General features: G+C 40.9%; 1 protein-coding gene across 1 annotated transcript; it reads left to right on the forward strand.

The window, feature by feature from the left end:
- Positions 1-3,389: 3,389 nt before the first annotated feature.
- LOC122063011 (magnesium transporter MRS2-4-like) lies at positions 3,390-17,207 on the forward strand. The gene is made up of 4 exons (XM_042626662.1): positions 3,390-3,844; positions 14,380-14,813; positions 15,486-15,767; positions 16,509-17,207. Exons 1-4 carry the CDS (start codon positions 3,496-3,498, stop codon positions 16,785-16,787), a joined length of 1,344 nt encoding a protein of 447 aa, XP_042482596.1. The 5' UTR covers positions 3,390-3,495; the 3' UTR covers positions 16,788-17,207.
- Positions 17,208-17,872: the final 665 nt, after the last annotated feature.

A 17,872-nucleotide genomic window follows, 5' to 3' on the forward strand; every position in this document is an offset into this window, starting at 1 on the left:
GTTTCGGAGGAATGAGACGAGTTTTTCTCGTTGTTGCCTTGGCATTGTAGCCCTGATCTAAAATTACCGAGCGTTATCCCCCTGTTCAGCCTCAACTTGTACCAGATCCTCAGCCGGTTCCCCCCCGTTGATAACTGGCGTCATTGCACAGATCTTCTATCGGGAGCGCCTCGCCCGCCTTTTCTCTTCCCCACAAGGTAGTGGCATAGGACCTCCGAGATGCCTCCTGATCGCTTCGACATTCACCGACACCGTTCTTGATTGGGAATTTCATCTTGAGATGGGGTGTGGAGACGATAGCCTTTAGTAGGTTCAAACCAACCCTCCCTAGTATGGAGTTGAATGCCGAGGTAATGCCTACTACTAGGAAGTTGATCATGACTATTACTTGGCGATCTTCGGTGCTGGCTCTTACTGGTAACTCAATCGATCCCTCTACTTTTACTGGGACATCAGAGAATCCCTGCAATGGGTGTTCGACTTTCTTCAACTTTCCCTCGTCCAGGCCCATCTTCTAGGAAGCCTCAAGGAACAGGATATCAGCTGAACTGCCGTTATCCACTAAGATCCTCTTCACTCTGCAATCCGCTATGGTTATGGTGACTACCAGGGCATCGTCGTGCGGAGTGTGCACCCCTTCCAAATCATCGTCTGAGAAGAAAATAACCATCTTCGTCCTCGCCTTCTTGTTTGACCATTCAGCCACATGTACACTTCTCGCATAGGCTTTTACTTTCCTGACCGAGACTGAACTTTCTCCAGCGGTTAGGCCTTCACAGATTGTCGCTATAACCCTAGTTGGGCTCTTATTCTCATCCGGGAGGCGATGGTCAGCTTCCTCAGGTGTCCGGTCCCTTTGTCATTCCTGATTGCCTCTGCGGGCTGGCCCCCTTCTTTCATAGCGGCCTCTGCCATCTCTCCGACGGTTGTCCCTATAGTCATTACCGTCTTAGGCATCCTCCTTTTCGCGGTCCACGAATCGGTCTAGATATCCTCTTCGGATCATTTCTTCTATTTTCCCCTTGAGGTGCGAACAATCTTCGATGTCGCGGGCATGGTCCCTATGGAAGTGGCAATATCTATCCATATTATGTCTCTCGGGGTGCCGTCCCATCTTCCTTGGCCACTTCATGGCTCTGGCATCCGGGGAGTCCTTTATTTGCATCAGTACATCCATTTGTCTCTGGTTCAGGTGCACGTATTTCTCAAACTTCCTTGGTGGACTGGGTGCCCGACTGCGCTCAGACTTTCGTCTTTTACCTTCTTTGGAGGGTTTTTCGTCGCCCCTTGAGATCTTTTTCCTTCCCGTCTTCCTTTCAGCTTCTTTATCAGCTTGAAGGGCTTCTTCCATCTAAATGTACTTATCGCACCGAGCTCTCAACTCGGCTAGGTTCCTCAGTGTATGCTTCGCCAAAGACCTTTTCAGCTCCTTATCCTTGATGCCTCCCAGCAAGGCTGTGAACTCTTCTTTCGGGTCCAGACCTTTGATCGTGATCTTCTCTTGTTGGAAGCACTTCATGTAGTTCCGTAGTGATTCTCCTTCATGTTGCTTGACGTTGGTCAAGTTCAACGTGGTCTTCTGAAGGGGTTGGCTACTGAAGAATCCTTTCACAAAGAAGTAACTTAGATCGCTGAAGCTGTGGATCGACTTCGTCAGCAGACGGTTGTACCATAGCCTTGCTGTTCCTCTGAACATCAATGGCAGGGTACGACACATGATATTTTTCGAGACTCGATGGAACTGCATAGCGACCTTGAAGCCTTCCAGATGATTGACGGGGTCCCTAGACCCGTCGTAGGTGTCATACTTTGGTAGGCGAAAGCCGATCGGGAGCGGGTCCCTCTTGACCTCATCAGCTAGAGCCGTGTCATTAGTGAGGTCTGGCTCGCGAGCTCCCGTCTGATTTTTGGCCACCTTCTTAATCTCATCTTTTAGGTCCAGGATCATCTGCTTTAACCTTGAGTCCTCGTGTCTCTGTTCGTCTCCTTGGCGTGGTTCCCCATGTCGATCTCTGGCAACACGCCACGTCCTTCCCCTGGCTGCGGGACTTTCCCTCATTGCTCGATTTCAAAAATTATGACCGGAGCTTATCGATCCTGTACTGCTCTGGTCCTCGTCTCGAACTCTCTCGAGCTAGATATGGGGGCCTCACGGTACTCCGTCGGTCTTTTGAGAGACAGCTTTGGAGACCTCCTTCATTGCCTCGGCCATTCGGTCATATTTCTCCTGGAGGGCTTCAAATTGCTCTCTTGTCACATATTCCTGCGCTCCAGGAGGGGGGAAGGATTACTATCTCCGCGCACCGAATATCCGGCCGAATGTTAGTACCTCGCGGAACCTTCCCGATCATCGTTTCCCCTTTCTCGTCCAATTTTCGTCGAGGGAGGGAGCCCTCCTGAAGGTTCCTCCTCCCCCATGTTCATGTTCGATGCTGCTCTCGTCTTCTTACGATTGTAGGTTCTCCCCACCATTACTGTCGTTTCCCACAGACGACGTCAATCTGTTGCTGCCGAAACTTCGTATGAGCTGATCCTGCACAAATACAGAAGGCAGAGGCCCGGATGTTTATCCGGGGTTAGTCCTCTGACGCCCAAGTTAAAGATCGGCCGCACAGCTTTTCACAAGGGTAATGGTGAGGGTTTTTCTGCATACCTTTCTTCCTCTGCACAGGCCCTCTCTTATATTCCTTAGGGTTTAGGGTTTCTCTTTTCTTTGGAGGAGTCCTCCTCGGGTCTGCCTCCTTTCCTCTTCGAGTCCTACTCGGATACGTCTTATCCCCTTCGTGGGGAATATTCTCTCCACGTGGTTGACGCGGTCAGACTCCTTGTAGACTCTAACGGGTGAGCGACACGTATCCTCTTCTTAGATATCACGTGTTCTTACCCTACTGGGCAATCAATTTGGCCGTATCAAGTCTTTAATTGGAGTAATGAGTTCCTACTGTCTAAGTGGGAGAATGTAATGGTTCACCATACGTGGGCTTAGCATCCAATCAGTACATGATTCTGTAAAGTCTATATTTTTATGTGTGGGCATGCTAATAGCTAAACATATTATGAGAGATGCATTAGTTTTGTCTTCTATTTTAGGGAGGGTTTTATCAATATAATATAACACTCACCATAATACTGCAACTAATTATTTGTTTACGAATCAAGATTAATGATCAAAATCGTTGATATCCAACCTCGAATAGATGAGGATGTATGTGATACGAAGATCAAGCGCTTTCATCTTATTCTATCCCCCAATAGGGAGAGGGGATTTCATACGACGCCACTAGTTTTGCATTTATTGAGGAGAGAGGTTGTGGGTCCATGGGATGTATAAGATGTGAGAGGGCATGCACCCAAGAATCTGCACAGTGGCGTCGTTGGCGAATATGGCACACTTTAGACTATAGAAACGTAATCGGCCAACACACCTATGGGATCGAGGGAGAATCAAGCTCTGCATGCGTGAGAGAGAGAGAGAGAGAGAGAGAGAGAGAGAGAATGGGAAAAGGGCCTTTTTCGTGGCTTCGGAAGGTACGACGGCGCCGGCCGAAGAAGACGACGGAGATGCAATTGCATCTAGTCGACGCTAATACCAACAACAATAGCCCCTCCGTCGACGCTCATAACACCACGACCACCACCACCAACAACAGCTCCTCCGTCGCTGTTGTACCTGCAAAGGGCAAGAAGAAGACTGGTGGATCACGGCTCTGGATGCGTTTCGATCGATGTGGTCAGACTGAATTGCTTGAATGCGACAAAAGTGCCATCATCAAGCGTGCATCCATTCCTGCGAGGGATTTGAGGATCCTTGGTCCTGTCTTTTCGCACTCCTCCAATATACTTGGTAATCATCGTTCAATAAATGATCATTTTTTTTGAATTCTTCTGTTTGACTGAGATTTAGGTTCATGTGTGGTAGGAATTTGATTTTTGAATAACGATTGGAAGGATGATACAAGTGGATCAAGGAGAATTAGGCCTGTTACTTGTGCAATTGAATGTGGAGCTCTTGTGTTTCTGTTTTGTGATTGCTTTATTGGGGTTTCATTTAATTGATTGTGTTTCGTGTGTTTTGTGCTTTTGTGGGTCATTAACTCTGTGGCTTAAAACGCTCAACTTGCTCTTTTTTTGCTATTGATCGATGAGACTAGGTGAGAGGTGAGAGGCAACTTGATTATGTACTACTAATTTTCATGTATGACTCCGTCTTGCTCCTCTTCAGTTGAATTGATTGCATTACTAGTTTTTCCCCTCTTCCATTTCATCAGTCATGCTATAGACGTTTCTGTCTGGATGACATGTTTGAATTACATACTACCTCGTAGTGGGAATGACTCCGAATTTTGCTGCATCTGATGGACCTGTTAATAAGTTGAGTCTCAGTTGTTAATTAGACAGTTCAGATGTATCTAGATATCTACTGTGGTCGATTGTAGCCTCATTAACGAATCATCATCTTATTTTATTATTATTATTATTATTATTATTATTATTATTATTATTATTATTATTATTATTATTATTATTATGAATAACAATTAACAGAAGAGCTAGGCTTTGTATTTCTAAGAGAAGTGGATGTGTATTTAGCAATCCAGTCTTCTATGGTTAGGCAAATCATCTTGGAAACAAGTCTACATCTCTTGAATTTGGTAAGTCATGGGCCTTGTTGTAAGATATTTAGGAACAAGCTTTCTGTAGAACGTGTGCATTGAGTGGAAGAAACCTGTTGTTTCCCCATGCATGAAAACTGTTTAAGTTTGTATTTGTAATATGGTACAACAACAATGGAGGTCAAGAAGAAAAGGGAGAAAGAAGAAAGAAGAGAAGGAAGAAAATAATGAAGAGAGGAAGGTAAAAAGGCCTCACAGGAAAAGATGAGAGGCAGTAGTTGATGCTTCTCACCTATATTCATTCACATTAAGTAAAAATAAAGTAAAATGACATAGATGCCCTTTACTAACACCCAATACACATGTGTGCTTATTTCCCATTATATTTTCCATTCTAATCTTACAATATGAACTCTAACACTCCCCCTCAAGATGGAAAATAAATATCATACATGCCCAGCTTGCTAAAGAGGCTATGAAACTATAGAGATTTGATTCCTGTGATGAATACATCAACCAGCTGATTTCCTATTTTAACAAAGGGGGTGCAAATGTAGCCAGATTCAATCAACTTCAACTTATTTTCTACAATGATGTTGCACCAGTTTATGAGATATACTAATGTCAGCCTTATTGTCAAAGTACAACCGCATGGGGCCCTTATCCTCAAACCCCATCTCTTAGACTAGTTTCTTCAACCATAGGAATTCACATACTTCACATGCCATGGCTCTAATTTCTACCTTTTCATTTGACCTAGCCACCATAAATTGCTTCTTACTTCCCCAAGTAATCAGCTTCCCATCTATAAAGGCACATAGTACACTATCCTGATGTAGACTTCCTATCCACAATGGAGCCTACCTGATCCGCATCAGTATATCCCTCAATTTTCATATGGTCATATCTTGAGAACAATAGTCCTTTTCCTAAACTGGACTTCAAGTACTTGAGAATATGATCCACAACATCTAAATGCCCACTCTTAGGTGCATGCATGAACTGTCTTACTACCCTGAAAACACAAGCAATATCCAGATGAGTAAGGGAGATGGATGAACTTCCCCACAAGTCTTTGATACTTCCCTGAATCAATTTGAGGATTTCCACCATTGTCACCTAGTTTATGATTTTGATCACTAGGTGAGTCGCGAGTTTATAACCCAACATCCTTGTCTCCTTCAAAAGGTCTAGCACAAACTTTCGTTGTGTTTAATTTCAAGCTGTTGATCTAAGTTGGATTAGAGTCTATTTATTTCCTCTCGGTTATTCCCAGTTACTACAATATCATCCGCATAGACAATTAACATTTTAATATTACCACTACCTTGACAAATGAACAGTGTATGGTCAACTTGACTTTAGGTGTATCCATTCTTCATAATAGCCTATCTGAAGCTCACAAAACCAAGCTTTTGAGGATTGTTTAAGACCGTAGAGGGCTTTCTTAAAGCGGCATTGATGTAGATGCACACCCATGGACTGATCCATACCCGTTTGGGTTTCCAGACAGAGATGAAATAGATCTATATTGGTTTTGGGTCTAGTAATATTTTAGGAATTTACCTTATTCAGGAAGATTGGCTTTTTATTGATTTTATTCTTTTTATTTTAGCAAGTTGGCTTCACGTAGAATTTAGTCTTAGTAGAGTCGGTTTGCTTAGTTATGGTAGTTTCCTATTTCAGTTGATTTTCCTTTGTCTTTATTTTCCCTATATAATGGTTATAACCATTGGACAAATTAGAGAATAAAAGAATGAATTGAGATTGATTTTGGTGAAGAGCCTATGGACTAGTGTGTGTGTGATTCTCCCCCCCTTATGCGAATCTTCTCTCCCTTCCTTGCAACTCTAGTTCATCCCAGGGATTCTTCCCTGCTTCCACCGGCCCTCCATCAAGTGGTATCAGAGCCGAAGGATCCTTCCTTCATTCTCTCCCTGTTTCCCTTCTTCCCATCTCCTCCCCATTCTTTTGTTAAGTTCTATGTCACAAAAAAAAAAAAAAGCCGAAATCCCATCTGTTTGACCATACTGAACCCACAAACCAACTCCTCTGCCATCTATTTTTCTTTTCCTCCTTCGATTGAAAACCTTCTTCTGGGATTCCAATTTGAAAAAAAAGGTCTTCGAACTAGAACCCTACACTCCCTTTGCTCTTGCCCCAATAAAACCCCACTACCTTTCCTTTTTTTTTTTTTCCTTCTATGCCTCAATCGAAACCCCTCCCTACTAGGGTTCGAGTAACCAAATAATAAAAAAAGGCAACAGAAGAAGAGAAGAAGAGAAGAAGAGAAGAGAGATCAAGAGGCAGGAACAAAAAAAAAAAAGACAGATTTTTTTACTTACCTGATTTTCTCAGTGTTCCACCCTCCCACCGTAGGTTGCCTCGTCAATCAGAGTTGCAGCTCCCTTCCAGGAAGTCGTCGATCCCCTACCTCCTCTATTGCAACCCAGCTTCTTGTTGGTTTCTTCTTCACTGATTCCATGGGAGAGAAGATCTTTTCCCTTTTTCAGTATCAAAACCCCACACCCACGATTCCTATTTTACTTTAATTAGTTTTGGTTTTTCCATACTACCCTTGCCTTTCTTCTCTAGCATAGTCGGTCCTGTTTTCTACTTTACTTCCAAGTTTACCCCTACCCGACCTTATAAGCTTTGTTCTCTTGTTCCTAATTGACTTTCCTTATAGTTTGGATTCTGCCACTTATTAAGGGATTTCAATTTAATTACAAGTTTTCCATTGTTGTCAAATCTTCCATATATTCACTATTTTGTCATCTCTTGGAGTGTTCCCTTGCCATAGTGGGTCCATAGTGATTCCGAATAGCAAATCTGGCCGATGGATTTAGATCTTTTATTGGATATCCGTCAACAAATGCAATTGATTCAAGAGAAGCTTGATGAGATTTACAACACAACAAGGACATCAAAGCCCAAACACTGGTCACATATGACTGTATACACTCTACCTTCAACTATGTGCTACAATCATTGGGCAACAAGTGGATGAGCCAGAAGAATTTAAGTCAACTTGTGGAAAAATTTAAATCAGTTGATCTCTTGAGTGAACCGATCAATTTTATTTTTCCAAGCCACTACTTCACCAATGAACTTCGTGTCGTAGATTTCATAACATTCGATCATGGCTTCGATGGTAACTTCATACAAGGAAGGATGGATGCTAATAGATTGGTGTGGATTCTTCCATTCTACAAAACTCGTGGATGAGTTTTTCTCAATTCCGGAGGAGTTGATGCAGATGCACACCCATGGACCGCCCATGGATCGATCCATACCCATTTGGGTTTCTGGATAGAGATGAACCAGATTCATAATGGTTTTGGGTCTAGTAGGATTTTAGGAATTTACCTTATTTAGTAGATTATGTTTTATTTGATTTATTCACTTTATTTTAGCAAGTTGAGTTCACGTAAGATTTAGAGAGTCTTAGTAGAGTCGGTTGCTTAGTTGTGGTAGCTTCCTATTTCAGTTGATTTCCTTTTTATGTCTTTATTTTCTCTATATAATGGTTGTAACCATTGGACAAATCAGAGAATGAAGAATGAATTGAGATTGGTTTTGGTGAAGAGCCTACGGGCTACTATGTGCGATTCTCTTCCCCCCCCCCTTTTCTTATGCGAATCTTCTCTCCCTCCCCTGCAACTCTGAGTTCATCTTAGGAATTCTTACCTACCCCCACCGGCCCTCCATCAGGAATACTTTACCTTCATCCGTGGGAAACTTGAGGCCTGGAGGAACTTGCATATACGCTTCTTCTACCAATTCCCCATGGAGAAAGGCATTCTTCAAATCCAACTGATATGGTGGCCAATCCTAGTTGGTACCTAGTGATAAAAGAACTCTTATCGAGTTGTGCTTAGCCACTTGACTACATCCTTTAGCTACTAACCTAGACTTATATTTAATGGCGTCATATGATTGGTATTTGATTGAGTAAACCCATCTGCAACTTATTAGCACTCTTCCTTTTGGAAGATCAACAAGATCCCAGGTATAGTTCTTCTCAAGAGCCATTTCCTCACTCATTGCTTCCTTCCACTTGGAGCTAGTCATGGCCTCATTGAAATTCTTGGTAATTGGAACTGGAGAAAGGTCAGCTGAATAAGAAAGACCTATTGGAGGATTACATCATAGGAAACAAACTTGGCTATAGGGTTAGTGCAGGCCCTTGTTCCTTTCTAAACAATAATGGGGAGATCTAAGTCAGAAGGAAGAGAAAGAGTGTGCCTGATTAAAAAGTAGGAGACAAAGGAAGTGGATTTGAAGAGGACTGTTGGCAGGTCTTCCTTTCTCTTCTCTTGTATACCAGTACCTCCTGCTGCTTGTCACCTCCATCAAGGCTAGGTTCCTGATGCAGTTGGGCGATGGAAGGGATCTCTTTGATTTGAGAATTTTACCATTTACTTTCCTTTTTTGGTTTAGAAATTAGTTTGATAGTATTTTAATTTAGATTTGATTTTTATTTAGTTGCTATATAGATTAGTTTCTATTTTCAAGTAAGTTGCCATTAATTGTCTAATTTTTCCTTTATATTGGACATGTACTCATGGAGAAATTTCAGTTTTGAGAATTGAATGAATTTGAAAGAGTATTTTTGGGTGAAACCATGGCTGCCGTGAATGCTTTCCCCTTCCATGCCTCTCTCTGAAATCCCTCTTCTCTTCCCTTTCTTATCTTCTTCTTCTTTCTAATCCTTTTTACCTATTTCCCTGCGATATATGTCTCTCACCTGGGAATATTCTGTTCTGGGCGATACTACCAGGTTCAGAACAAGGTTTTACTGAATCTTCAGCCAGAGTCGATTAGCCTAGAAACCTTGGTCGTAGGTTCCTTTTCCTTTGGAGAAATAACCCGCAAAGTCCCAGTTCCAAAGCCCTCCTCCAACCTGAGTTCGAAGTCCAGCTTCAGGCCTGAGTTGAAGTTTACCGCCAGAATCAGTTGCAGGTTCACGACAGGTCTGATTTGGGAACTGTTGAGGCTTGTCGAAGCTGGGTCTACAATCATCTTGCTTCTGTGATTCATTACCTGAATTTCAGGTCAAACCAAGCCCTATCGAAGGAGTTCTACCGATCGGAATTTTTTTTTTCTGTCCGCTGGTTTCTGGTTCTCACGACAAGAAGAAGAAGAAGAACAGGTTCTTTTTATTTTAAAAGAATTTTCCCTGTTATGACAATTAAGCCCTTGTTCCCAAAAGTTATATTCCATAACCCCTTTTCTCTTTGGTAAAATTCAGAATAAGCCTTTGTATTGAAGTTTTAGTTCTAGAACTACCCCATCTACCTTATAATTATTTCTAAGGCCCTGCTTGTTTATGAAATTACAAGAATACCCTTCAACCATTAAATTTGAGATTTTGGTCATTCTTGTGGGCCATAAGCGATCCGATTTCGGTCCTTGGAATCCGGATCCGCATCAGTTCCCCTTCTATATCAGCTCCCCCTGGTTTTGATCTGGGCACGATCATCAACATCCACATCCCTGGGTTTTCCCAACATCATAGAGAAAGGGGAGAATAGGCAACTGGTGATGATTAACTACCTCTTCATCGTCTCACCCACTCTCCCCCTGAAGAGGTAGTCTAGAGGGAGATAAAAAAAGGAACTGACTCATAGATGTAACATCACTTGGAGATAAGGCTCTTCCGTGAAGATGGATGATAGCATTTTTAGCCAGAGAGTAGCCATAAAAGACACATTTGAGAGCCTTAGAATCAAACTTAGTACGTGTAGATTTGTTAAGGTGAACATAGCACACACACCAATATACTTTACAAGGGAGAGAAAAAACAGATGCAGTGGGAGACAAGATTTCCATAGGGAATTTAATGCCAAAAATAGAGGAGGGCATACAGTTAATGAAGAAGGTGGCAGCAAGGAGCATCAAACCAAAAATTCTTAGGGACATGCATACCAAACAACAAGCTTCTTGTCGTTTCTAACAGAAGGTGATTTTTTCGCTTATCCACCCCATTCTAAGGGGTATCAACATATGCAAGCTGATTTACAATACCATTATCAGTAAAAAAAAATTGGAGCCCCCCCCATACATGTATTCACCCCCTTGTCAGATCAGACAATCTTGAGCTTAGTGTCAAATTGGGTGCATGCCATATGGTAAAAATTCTTAAAAGCGTCATCGACATCATTTTTATGTTTCAACAGAAATACGCGAATAGTACATGAGAAATCATCAATGAAAGTGACAAGATAATCAAACAAAGTGGTAGTGGGAGAAGGTCCTTAAACATCAGTGTGTACAATATCAAAATGAGTAGTAGATCAATGACCAAGATAAGGATAATGAGACCGACAATGTTTAGCAAATAAACATGGTTCACATTGAAATTCATGAGAACTAAAAACAGAAGAAAACTAGTGCAGCAATTGATGTAGATAGGGCTGTCAAAGGACTACATAGGTCCTGGAAGACCCCCATCCTGGTCTCATTCAAAGAAGAAGAACAGCCAGCTTGTAGGCTGCTCGACTGCTCCAGCTGGTTCCAGATTTTGTCCAGATTCTGGCCCATCTAGTAGGGCCATCAAATCAGCACCCCTATGGCTATTTACTTCAGTTTTAGTTCCAGCTTGGAGTCTTCCAGAAGCTTGCCTTGCTGCACATCAATCCAGCCAGCTGCAGCAGCCAAAGTTTCCAATTCCTTCACCTGTGAGCTTTCATATTTCTGTCCTCTTCTGGCTTGTGTGTGGACCAGTCAAAGGACAAGTTAGGGTGTGGGGTTAGCCTTCAAGAAGGTCCCTATAGTAGTCTCTTATGTTTTCTTAGTCTTCAAGTTAGCAGTTACTTACCAAATTATGTTAGTTTCCTTTTTGGAGTAAGTTTCCGATTTTGTTTGTCAAGTAGGTTCTAGTTGTAACTTAGGTTAGTTTCCTTTTTATCAATATTGTTACTTTCTAATTTATTCTTACTTGGTTAGCAAGTTAGAAGTTAAGTTAGAAGGTTTTATTTCCAGCATTAGTTTCATTTTTTGTTATGTCTTCGTGTCCAAGCATTATAAGGCTATTTAAAGCCATCAATTATAATGAAAAGACAGATTTGAGTTAAACAAGAAAAGATGACTTATGTTGTTGTGCTGTGGGATGCAGTTGGGTGAGATGCCTAAACCAAAAGGGTGAGATGCCCATTCACTAAGTCTTTTCTTCCCTTCTGAACCCCTCCATCGATTCTTTTTCTTTTCTTTCTTTTCATTTTTATTTGTTTACTGTGAGAGAGTGTTTGAATGATCATAACAAGCTTGTTTATGTTTAGATACCTCATCAAAAGATCGAATTGAAGCAGCCAAGAGGAGAGATCGAAATCAGCTAGTGTCAGGATTTTGGTCTCCAATCGATTTCTTCCATATCTCCCAAACCACCCAGCAGTTCAAGCCCATCTTTTGGAAGACAACTAGACAAGTTACAAGTGATCTTCACTCCAATTTTGAGGATCATCCGATGCCGGGAACCCTAGTTTCTGAAGAATTGTCAAATATTTCCATATTCATGTTGACTACATTACTCTCAATTCAACCATCAGAATTGTCTCATCTTTTGAGAGTTTGTTGATCTATATAGGACCTTCATCGATTCCAAGTTTGAACTCCATCTGAGCTACGGTTTGTGAGTAGTCAAAATCTTCTCTATTCAGCCAGAATTTCAAATCCTGCCTGGGACATCGATGCCAAAGCATCACAGTATTGAAAACTATTGTCACGATGCCCACAAAAAATGTTTGTGTTTATTTTAAAAAGGATGGTCTGGGCTTAAGAAAGTAAAGGCCATTCTCCTTACATCCACTGCCAATAATCGTCTTCGTCACCAAATCCTAAAGCAGACAATGAGAAGGAAAGATAGTAAAGCAACAGTTTAAAAACTTGGTTAAATGACTCACTAAGAGAACTCAAAGAAGATTAATAGCAAAATTTTGGACATGAAAAATAGAATCAAAGGATATGGAGGAAGTGACATGAACATTACTTGCCAGTGATAGAAGATAGGGAATCATCAGTAATTTAAACTTTATCTCTACCAGAGCAAGTAGTATAGGAGTCATAAAACTTAGAGATACTGGTCATGTGATCGGTAGTGTGCCAGAATCATTGACCTAAGAGGACGAAGTTGCGGAAGTAGAGGCATGGAGAGCAGAGGCTGAAGTGTCTAGCAGAGTAAGGGAAGATGTAGTTGTGGGAGAAGAGCTGCCCAACTGTGTCATGACCTGTCGGAAGGCTGCAATGTCATCTTGTGTGAGAGAGAAAATTGTCCATATATGGCCTGGAAGTGTGAACCTTGGCTCCCCCTTGTTTACCACCAGGTGTTTGTGTAGGGGGACGCTCATGTAGGTCCCAACAAGTTTCTTTAGTGTGTAGGGATTTTCCACAATGCTCACACTTGAACGAGGGGTTGACTTTTTTATCCTTTTGGGATTTGATTTTGGACCTCTTTTATTGGTTTCAAATAGGGGGTGTTTGCTTATTTATGAATAATATCTTAAGTAGGTGAAATAATAATTATAAATCATTTACTTAAATTAATAAGTGCCAAACCTGGTTTGATACCATTTCAAGGCGCCTTGCACTAAGGCAACAATTGCCTAGACCACAAGAAAACCATCTAGACGCCTTGATAACTATGGAAGAGAAAGAGTGTGTTCTGGATCTGCATTCGCTCGATCATCTTCCAGCAAATACTTAAGTGGCATTCCTCTACCATTGAAGATGGTAAGAGGAAAGTTACAATTGGTTTTTGGAAATAACTCTCTTTCACAGGTAAAGAGCTCTTGAATCCTAGTGAAGATCACAAACCCCATCTCCGACCTCTGAAAAATTGGGTCATTTGTTTTTCAAAACCCAATACCCCCATGCCTAGGTTGGGCTTGGTATTCGTAGATTGGTTATATGGATTTTAGGCCTGGACTCATAAAAATTTCTGCCCTGATCCAGGGTTTATCATAGTATTGTGGAGGTCAAAGGCCCACTAGACAACATCCCCGTGTTAGCCAAAAGATTCCTGAGCCCAATATTCATCAGAGGAGGAACCCAACAAATCAATAGTTTGTCAACAAAGAAATCACCAATATTAAACACAGAGAGGGTGCGTAGAGGAACTAGGAGGGAAAACAGAATCTAGCAAAACATTCTACGGATATCCACTGGGATAAGGTTTTGGTTGTTGTATTAAAAGATGTCTTACATGTATGTAATTCTCTTGTGAAGTTCCTGAGTTCTGGTTGGGTCCTTTTGCTATCCACTGGCTATTACTTTACTGTTTGACAGTTCACACATTCTGGACGAGTTCTTGACATGCAGATAATATTTGTTGTTGGTCTTTATTGTTTCTTGAAAATTAAACTTCTAGTCCTTGATCAGTATTTTGTATATACAACCTGACTTAACTGTTTCTTACCTAGCCAATTGGTGTTTTTTCTTTTCTTTTTTTCCCTAAGAATTGAGTTTCTCTTGCAAGAACCAAATCCGTCCAGATGCACCATATAAAATGGTAGAAAACTGTTCCTTCGAGAGAATCTGTTTTGTTTTATTCTGTTGTTATTCTTTGTTACATTGTTCATATTTTTCCTGCTTGTGTTTATGAAAATGAAAGTTCTAGTTCTTGCTCTCTAATAAAGGAGGTATGCTAGTGAGAGCTTCTTTCTGAAACATCTCTCTTTTGTCTTCTAATCTTGAGATTCTGTTGATTTGTAGTCTTCATCATAAATGGAGCAAAATTTTCAGTGTCTTTACTTTCGGTTTTCTGTAGCCAGAGAAAGAGCCATGGTTGTCAATTTAGAGTTCATAAAGGCCATAGTAACTGCTGAAGAAGTGCTGTTGCTTGAACCTCTGTGTCAAGACGTTATACCTTTTGTGGATCAACTAAAGCAACAACTTCGACATAAAAGCCCATTTAGAATTCAAGAGGCCGGCCAAGAAGAAAGCCGTCCTTCACCTGGTGAACAGTGGTTGCATGTTCCTGAAGCAGCTGAAGGTGTACAACACGAGCTTCCATTTGAGTTTCAGGTCCTGGAGATTGCATTAGAGTTTGTTTGTACATATTTAGATAATAGTGTTGCAGGCCTTGAGAGAGATGCTTATCCTGTCCTGGATGAACTAGCAAGGAATGTTAGCACTAAGAATCTTGAACGTGTCCGAAGTTTGAAAAGCAACCTTACCCGTTTACTTGCAAATGTACAGAAGGTAAGGCTGATGGATTTTAGTTGTTTTCTTTAATGATTATTTTCTATACGTCTTATTACTCCTTTTGCCCCTTTCTGGGAGTATGATATGCTATTGGCTTATTCCCGCAGTTATTCAACCCAGTGTGGTGGCTCTGGCCTAGATATAAGTAGTTGAAATTGGAACTGGCACTTAGATTAGATACTAATGGATTAAAAATAGAATAATGATTCATTTTATGTACCTTACTCATTCTCACATGACTTCGTTAGACCATCACAAGTGTTGCAGTGACAGTAGGGGATGGGAGAGTTAGGTTTGAAGAGTTCAGAGTGATAATTAAGGGTTTAAGAAACAAGACTCGAGACTTTGGACAATCAACTCATGGAATATTAAGTATTTATCTTATTTTAAAGCGTTTGAGGGATTGAGATAAATGATCAAGTTGACCACAGCAACTGGCTGATGAACATTGAAACCATTGTTTTTGTCTTTACATGTGCTCATTGTGTAAGCTTCCCCCCCCCCCCCCCCAAAGGATGGGGTTAAATGCAGCTTATTTTTGCTGTTTACTTTTTAAATTTATGAATATTTGCATGGAAAAATATTTATGTCTATGCAGTAAATTTGGATTTGTATCAATGTTATGTTTCATTATGACCCAATTAGTGATGGCTATCTCCACTCTTGCAGGTGAGGGATGAGATTGAACATCTTTTAGATGACAATGAAGATATGGCTCAGTTGTATCTAACACGGAAGTGGATCCAAAGTCAGCAGTATGAAGCATTGATGGCAACGGTGGCTTCAAATAGCATCGTCACTAATGCACCTAACCTTCGTCGGCTTAGTTCTTATAGGAGTGCAAGTATGGGTACTAGCAATTATTCAGATGATCATGACGTAGAAGATCTGGAGATGTTGCTTGAGGCTTATTTCATGCAACTAGATGGAACTCGTAATAAGATATTATCAGTGAGTTCAATTTCCCTTATGGAGAATAGCATTAATATGTGTAGACTGATCTAGCATATTTTTAGTGGTGATCTGCTTCCCTCCCTCCCTCTCCATCCCTTCCTATTCTGTCTCCACACCTAGGCTATGGATGTATCTTCTTCCTTTTATGACTAAACATGTATTGCCTCTTTAATCTGTTTCTCTATATTTTGTAAGTCTTTCAGACTTTTTTTTTACTGGGGGAAAGAATGAAGGAGAGAAGTATAGGCGGGATTTGATCCCAAGACCTGGCTACAACCAGCCAAGGCCCTTAACAGCTGTGCTGCTGGCACCTTCCTATATCTTTGTTAGTTTTTCAGGTTTTAGAAACTGCTCCTTAGATTTATGTTATCATCGTGAAATGTGTGAGTCTTTTTTTTCTAATTCATCGGATATGGAAAAAAAAAGTTGGACTATTTCTGTTGCTTAGATTCTAGTTTTCTTGAAAGACTTTCACTAGCTTTGCTGGTTATAAATTAAGCTTCCTTGTATGATGCAAGCGTTTGCATCTATTGCATGTGAACATGTCACCAAGTATTCACACTCTTGTATGTCTAAGCTTCTAATTTCACATGCATGTAAACTGGTAAAGGGTTGTGTCCATGATATTTATTATGCCGTGGTAGTAGTGGATTTGTTGTTTGTTCATTAAACTTCTGATTGATCATTTCAGCTTTTTCACTCTCTCTCTGTTTTCCTCTCTCCCTCGTGTAATTGAAGGTACGGGAATACATTGATGACACAGAGGACTATGTCAACATCCAACTTGACAACCAGAGAAATGAACTTATTCAGCTCCAGTTGACATTAACCATAGCATCATTTGCCATAGCTGTTGAGACCTTGATAGCCGGAGCATTTGGCATGAACTTGAACTGCCAATGGTTTAGCATCAATGGCATCTTTGGCCCCTTTGTTGGAGGAATCTCAGCAATGTGTTTCATGCTTTTTCTGCTCATGCTGGGTTATGCCAGATGGAAAAAGCTGCTTGGGACATAAACGAAGCGAAGTCAAGGTTGTGTCATAGTTCATTCTCAGGATTTTGCATTGGCAGCAATGTCTAAAATTTTCTAGTCACTAATAATGTCCTGATGGTGAAAAATTTAGGAAATAAATTCTGGAAGTTGATAGATATTGCAGGTGTTTTCAATGCGGTCTACTGAAGTTATATGATATGTAATAGCTGTTGGTGATTAGTTGGTGGCATTGTCAATAGGATGCATAACAACAACAAAGCTTTCTTCGTTGATTCAGATGGGTTATTAGGTATAGACACGGTCCTTGATACAGAGCAAGAGTGTGTGGAGTGTCAAAAATTACAAAATTACCGAAGGGAAAAAGTTACTAGCTTTTGGTGTGGTTGAACATTGAGATGTACTGAATTCTTTATAATTTAATATAAGTGTTGTTAAACTTAAAGTAAGCCATGCTTTGGTGCTGTAATCCTCAGAGAAGAATACGTTGGGTGCTTTGGTAATTTGCATTCGGGAAAACCTTTGGCATGTAGGAATAGAAGACTGGAATGGCAGAAACAGGTTATAGATTGTCTTACGCTGCCTGAGAATGCGAATCGACCTTGAATGCATACTAAGAATGACTACCAAACACAGCATAGTGTAATTTATTTTTCAAGTTTCTTTCTCAAGATAAAAACACATTTTTCAGTAGATGACTGTTCTTGGGTGGTTCTTATTTATTGATGCTTGGCTGGGAAGTCTATGGTCCAGGCTTCAGCCTGAATTTGTTTTGTTGATGTTTGACTACAACTGGAGCCCAACTTATTTCTGGGCTCCTGGGTTTAAGCAAGGAAAGATCAACAGAATTGACTAGTCAAATAATTAGATATTTTAACATAGAGGTTTTATGTGATTTTAAGTGTGTTTGCATCTTTGAAGTGATAAGTGATCAAGTTCAAAAGAGAAAGAAAGGGTCCTTGAGAGCACTATTTCCCCTGGAAGGTGATGGGACATCTACTTTAGACAGCTTACTGAATTGATTCAAAGAGCTTCTGTGAGGCAGTTTAATGCATTTCTGGGAATGCTTACATTCCATTCTCTCTTAACTCATGATTAACCAGCAAGTCT

This window comes from Macadamia integrifolia, unplaced genomic scaffold (assembly GCF_013358625.1).
Source record: "Macadamia integrifolia cultivar HAES 741 unplaced genomic scaffold, SCU_Mint_v3 scaffold1178, whole genome shotgun sequence".
NCBI lineage: Eukaryota > Viridiplantae > Streptophyta > Magnoliopsida > Proteales > Proteaceae > Macadamia > Macadamia integrifolia.

What these genes read in the sequence shown, in the direction of transcription:
- LOC122063011 (XM_042626662.1), top strand. Translation starts at nt 3,496, where the DNA reads ATGGGAAAAGGGCCTTTTTCGTGGCTTCGGAAGGTACGACGGCGCCGG. An exon ending in TACTTGCAAATGTACAGAAG is followed by an intron (nt 14,814 to 15,485) that starts GTAAGGCTGATG and finishes CCACTCTTGCAG; the next exon opens with GTGAGGGATGAGATTGAACA. An exon ending in CTCGTAATAAGATATTATCA is followed by an intron (nt 15,768 to 16,508) that starts GTGAGTTCAATT and finishes GTGTAATTGAAG; the next exon opens with GTACGGGAATACATTGATGA.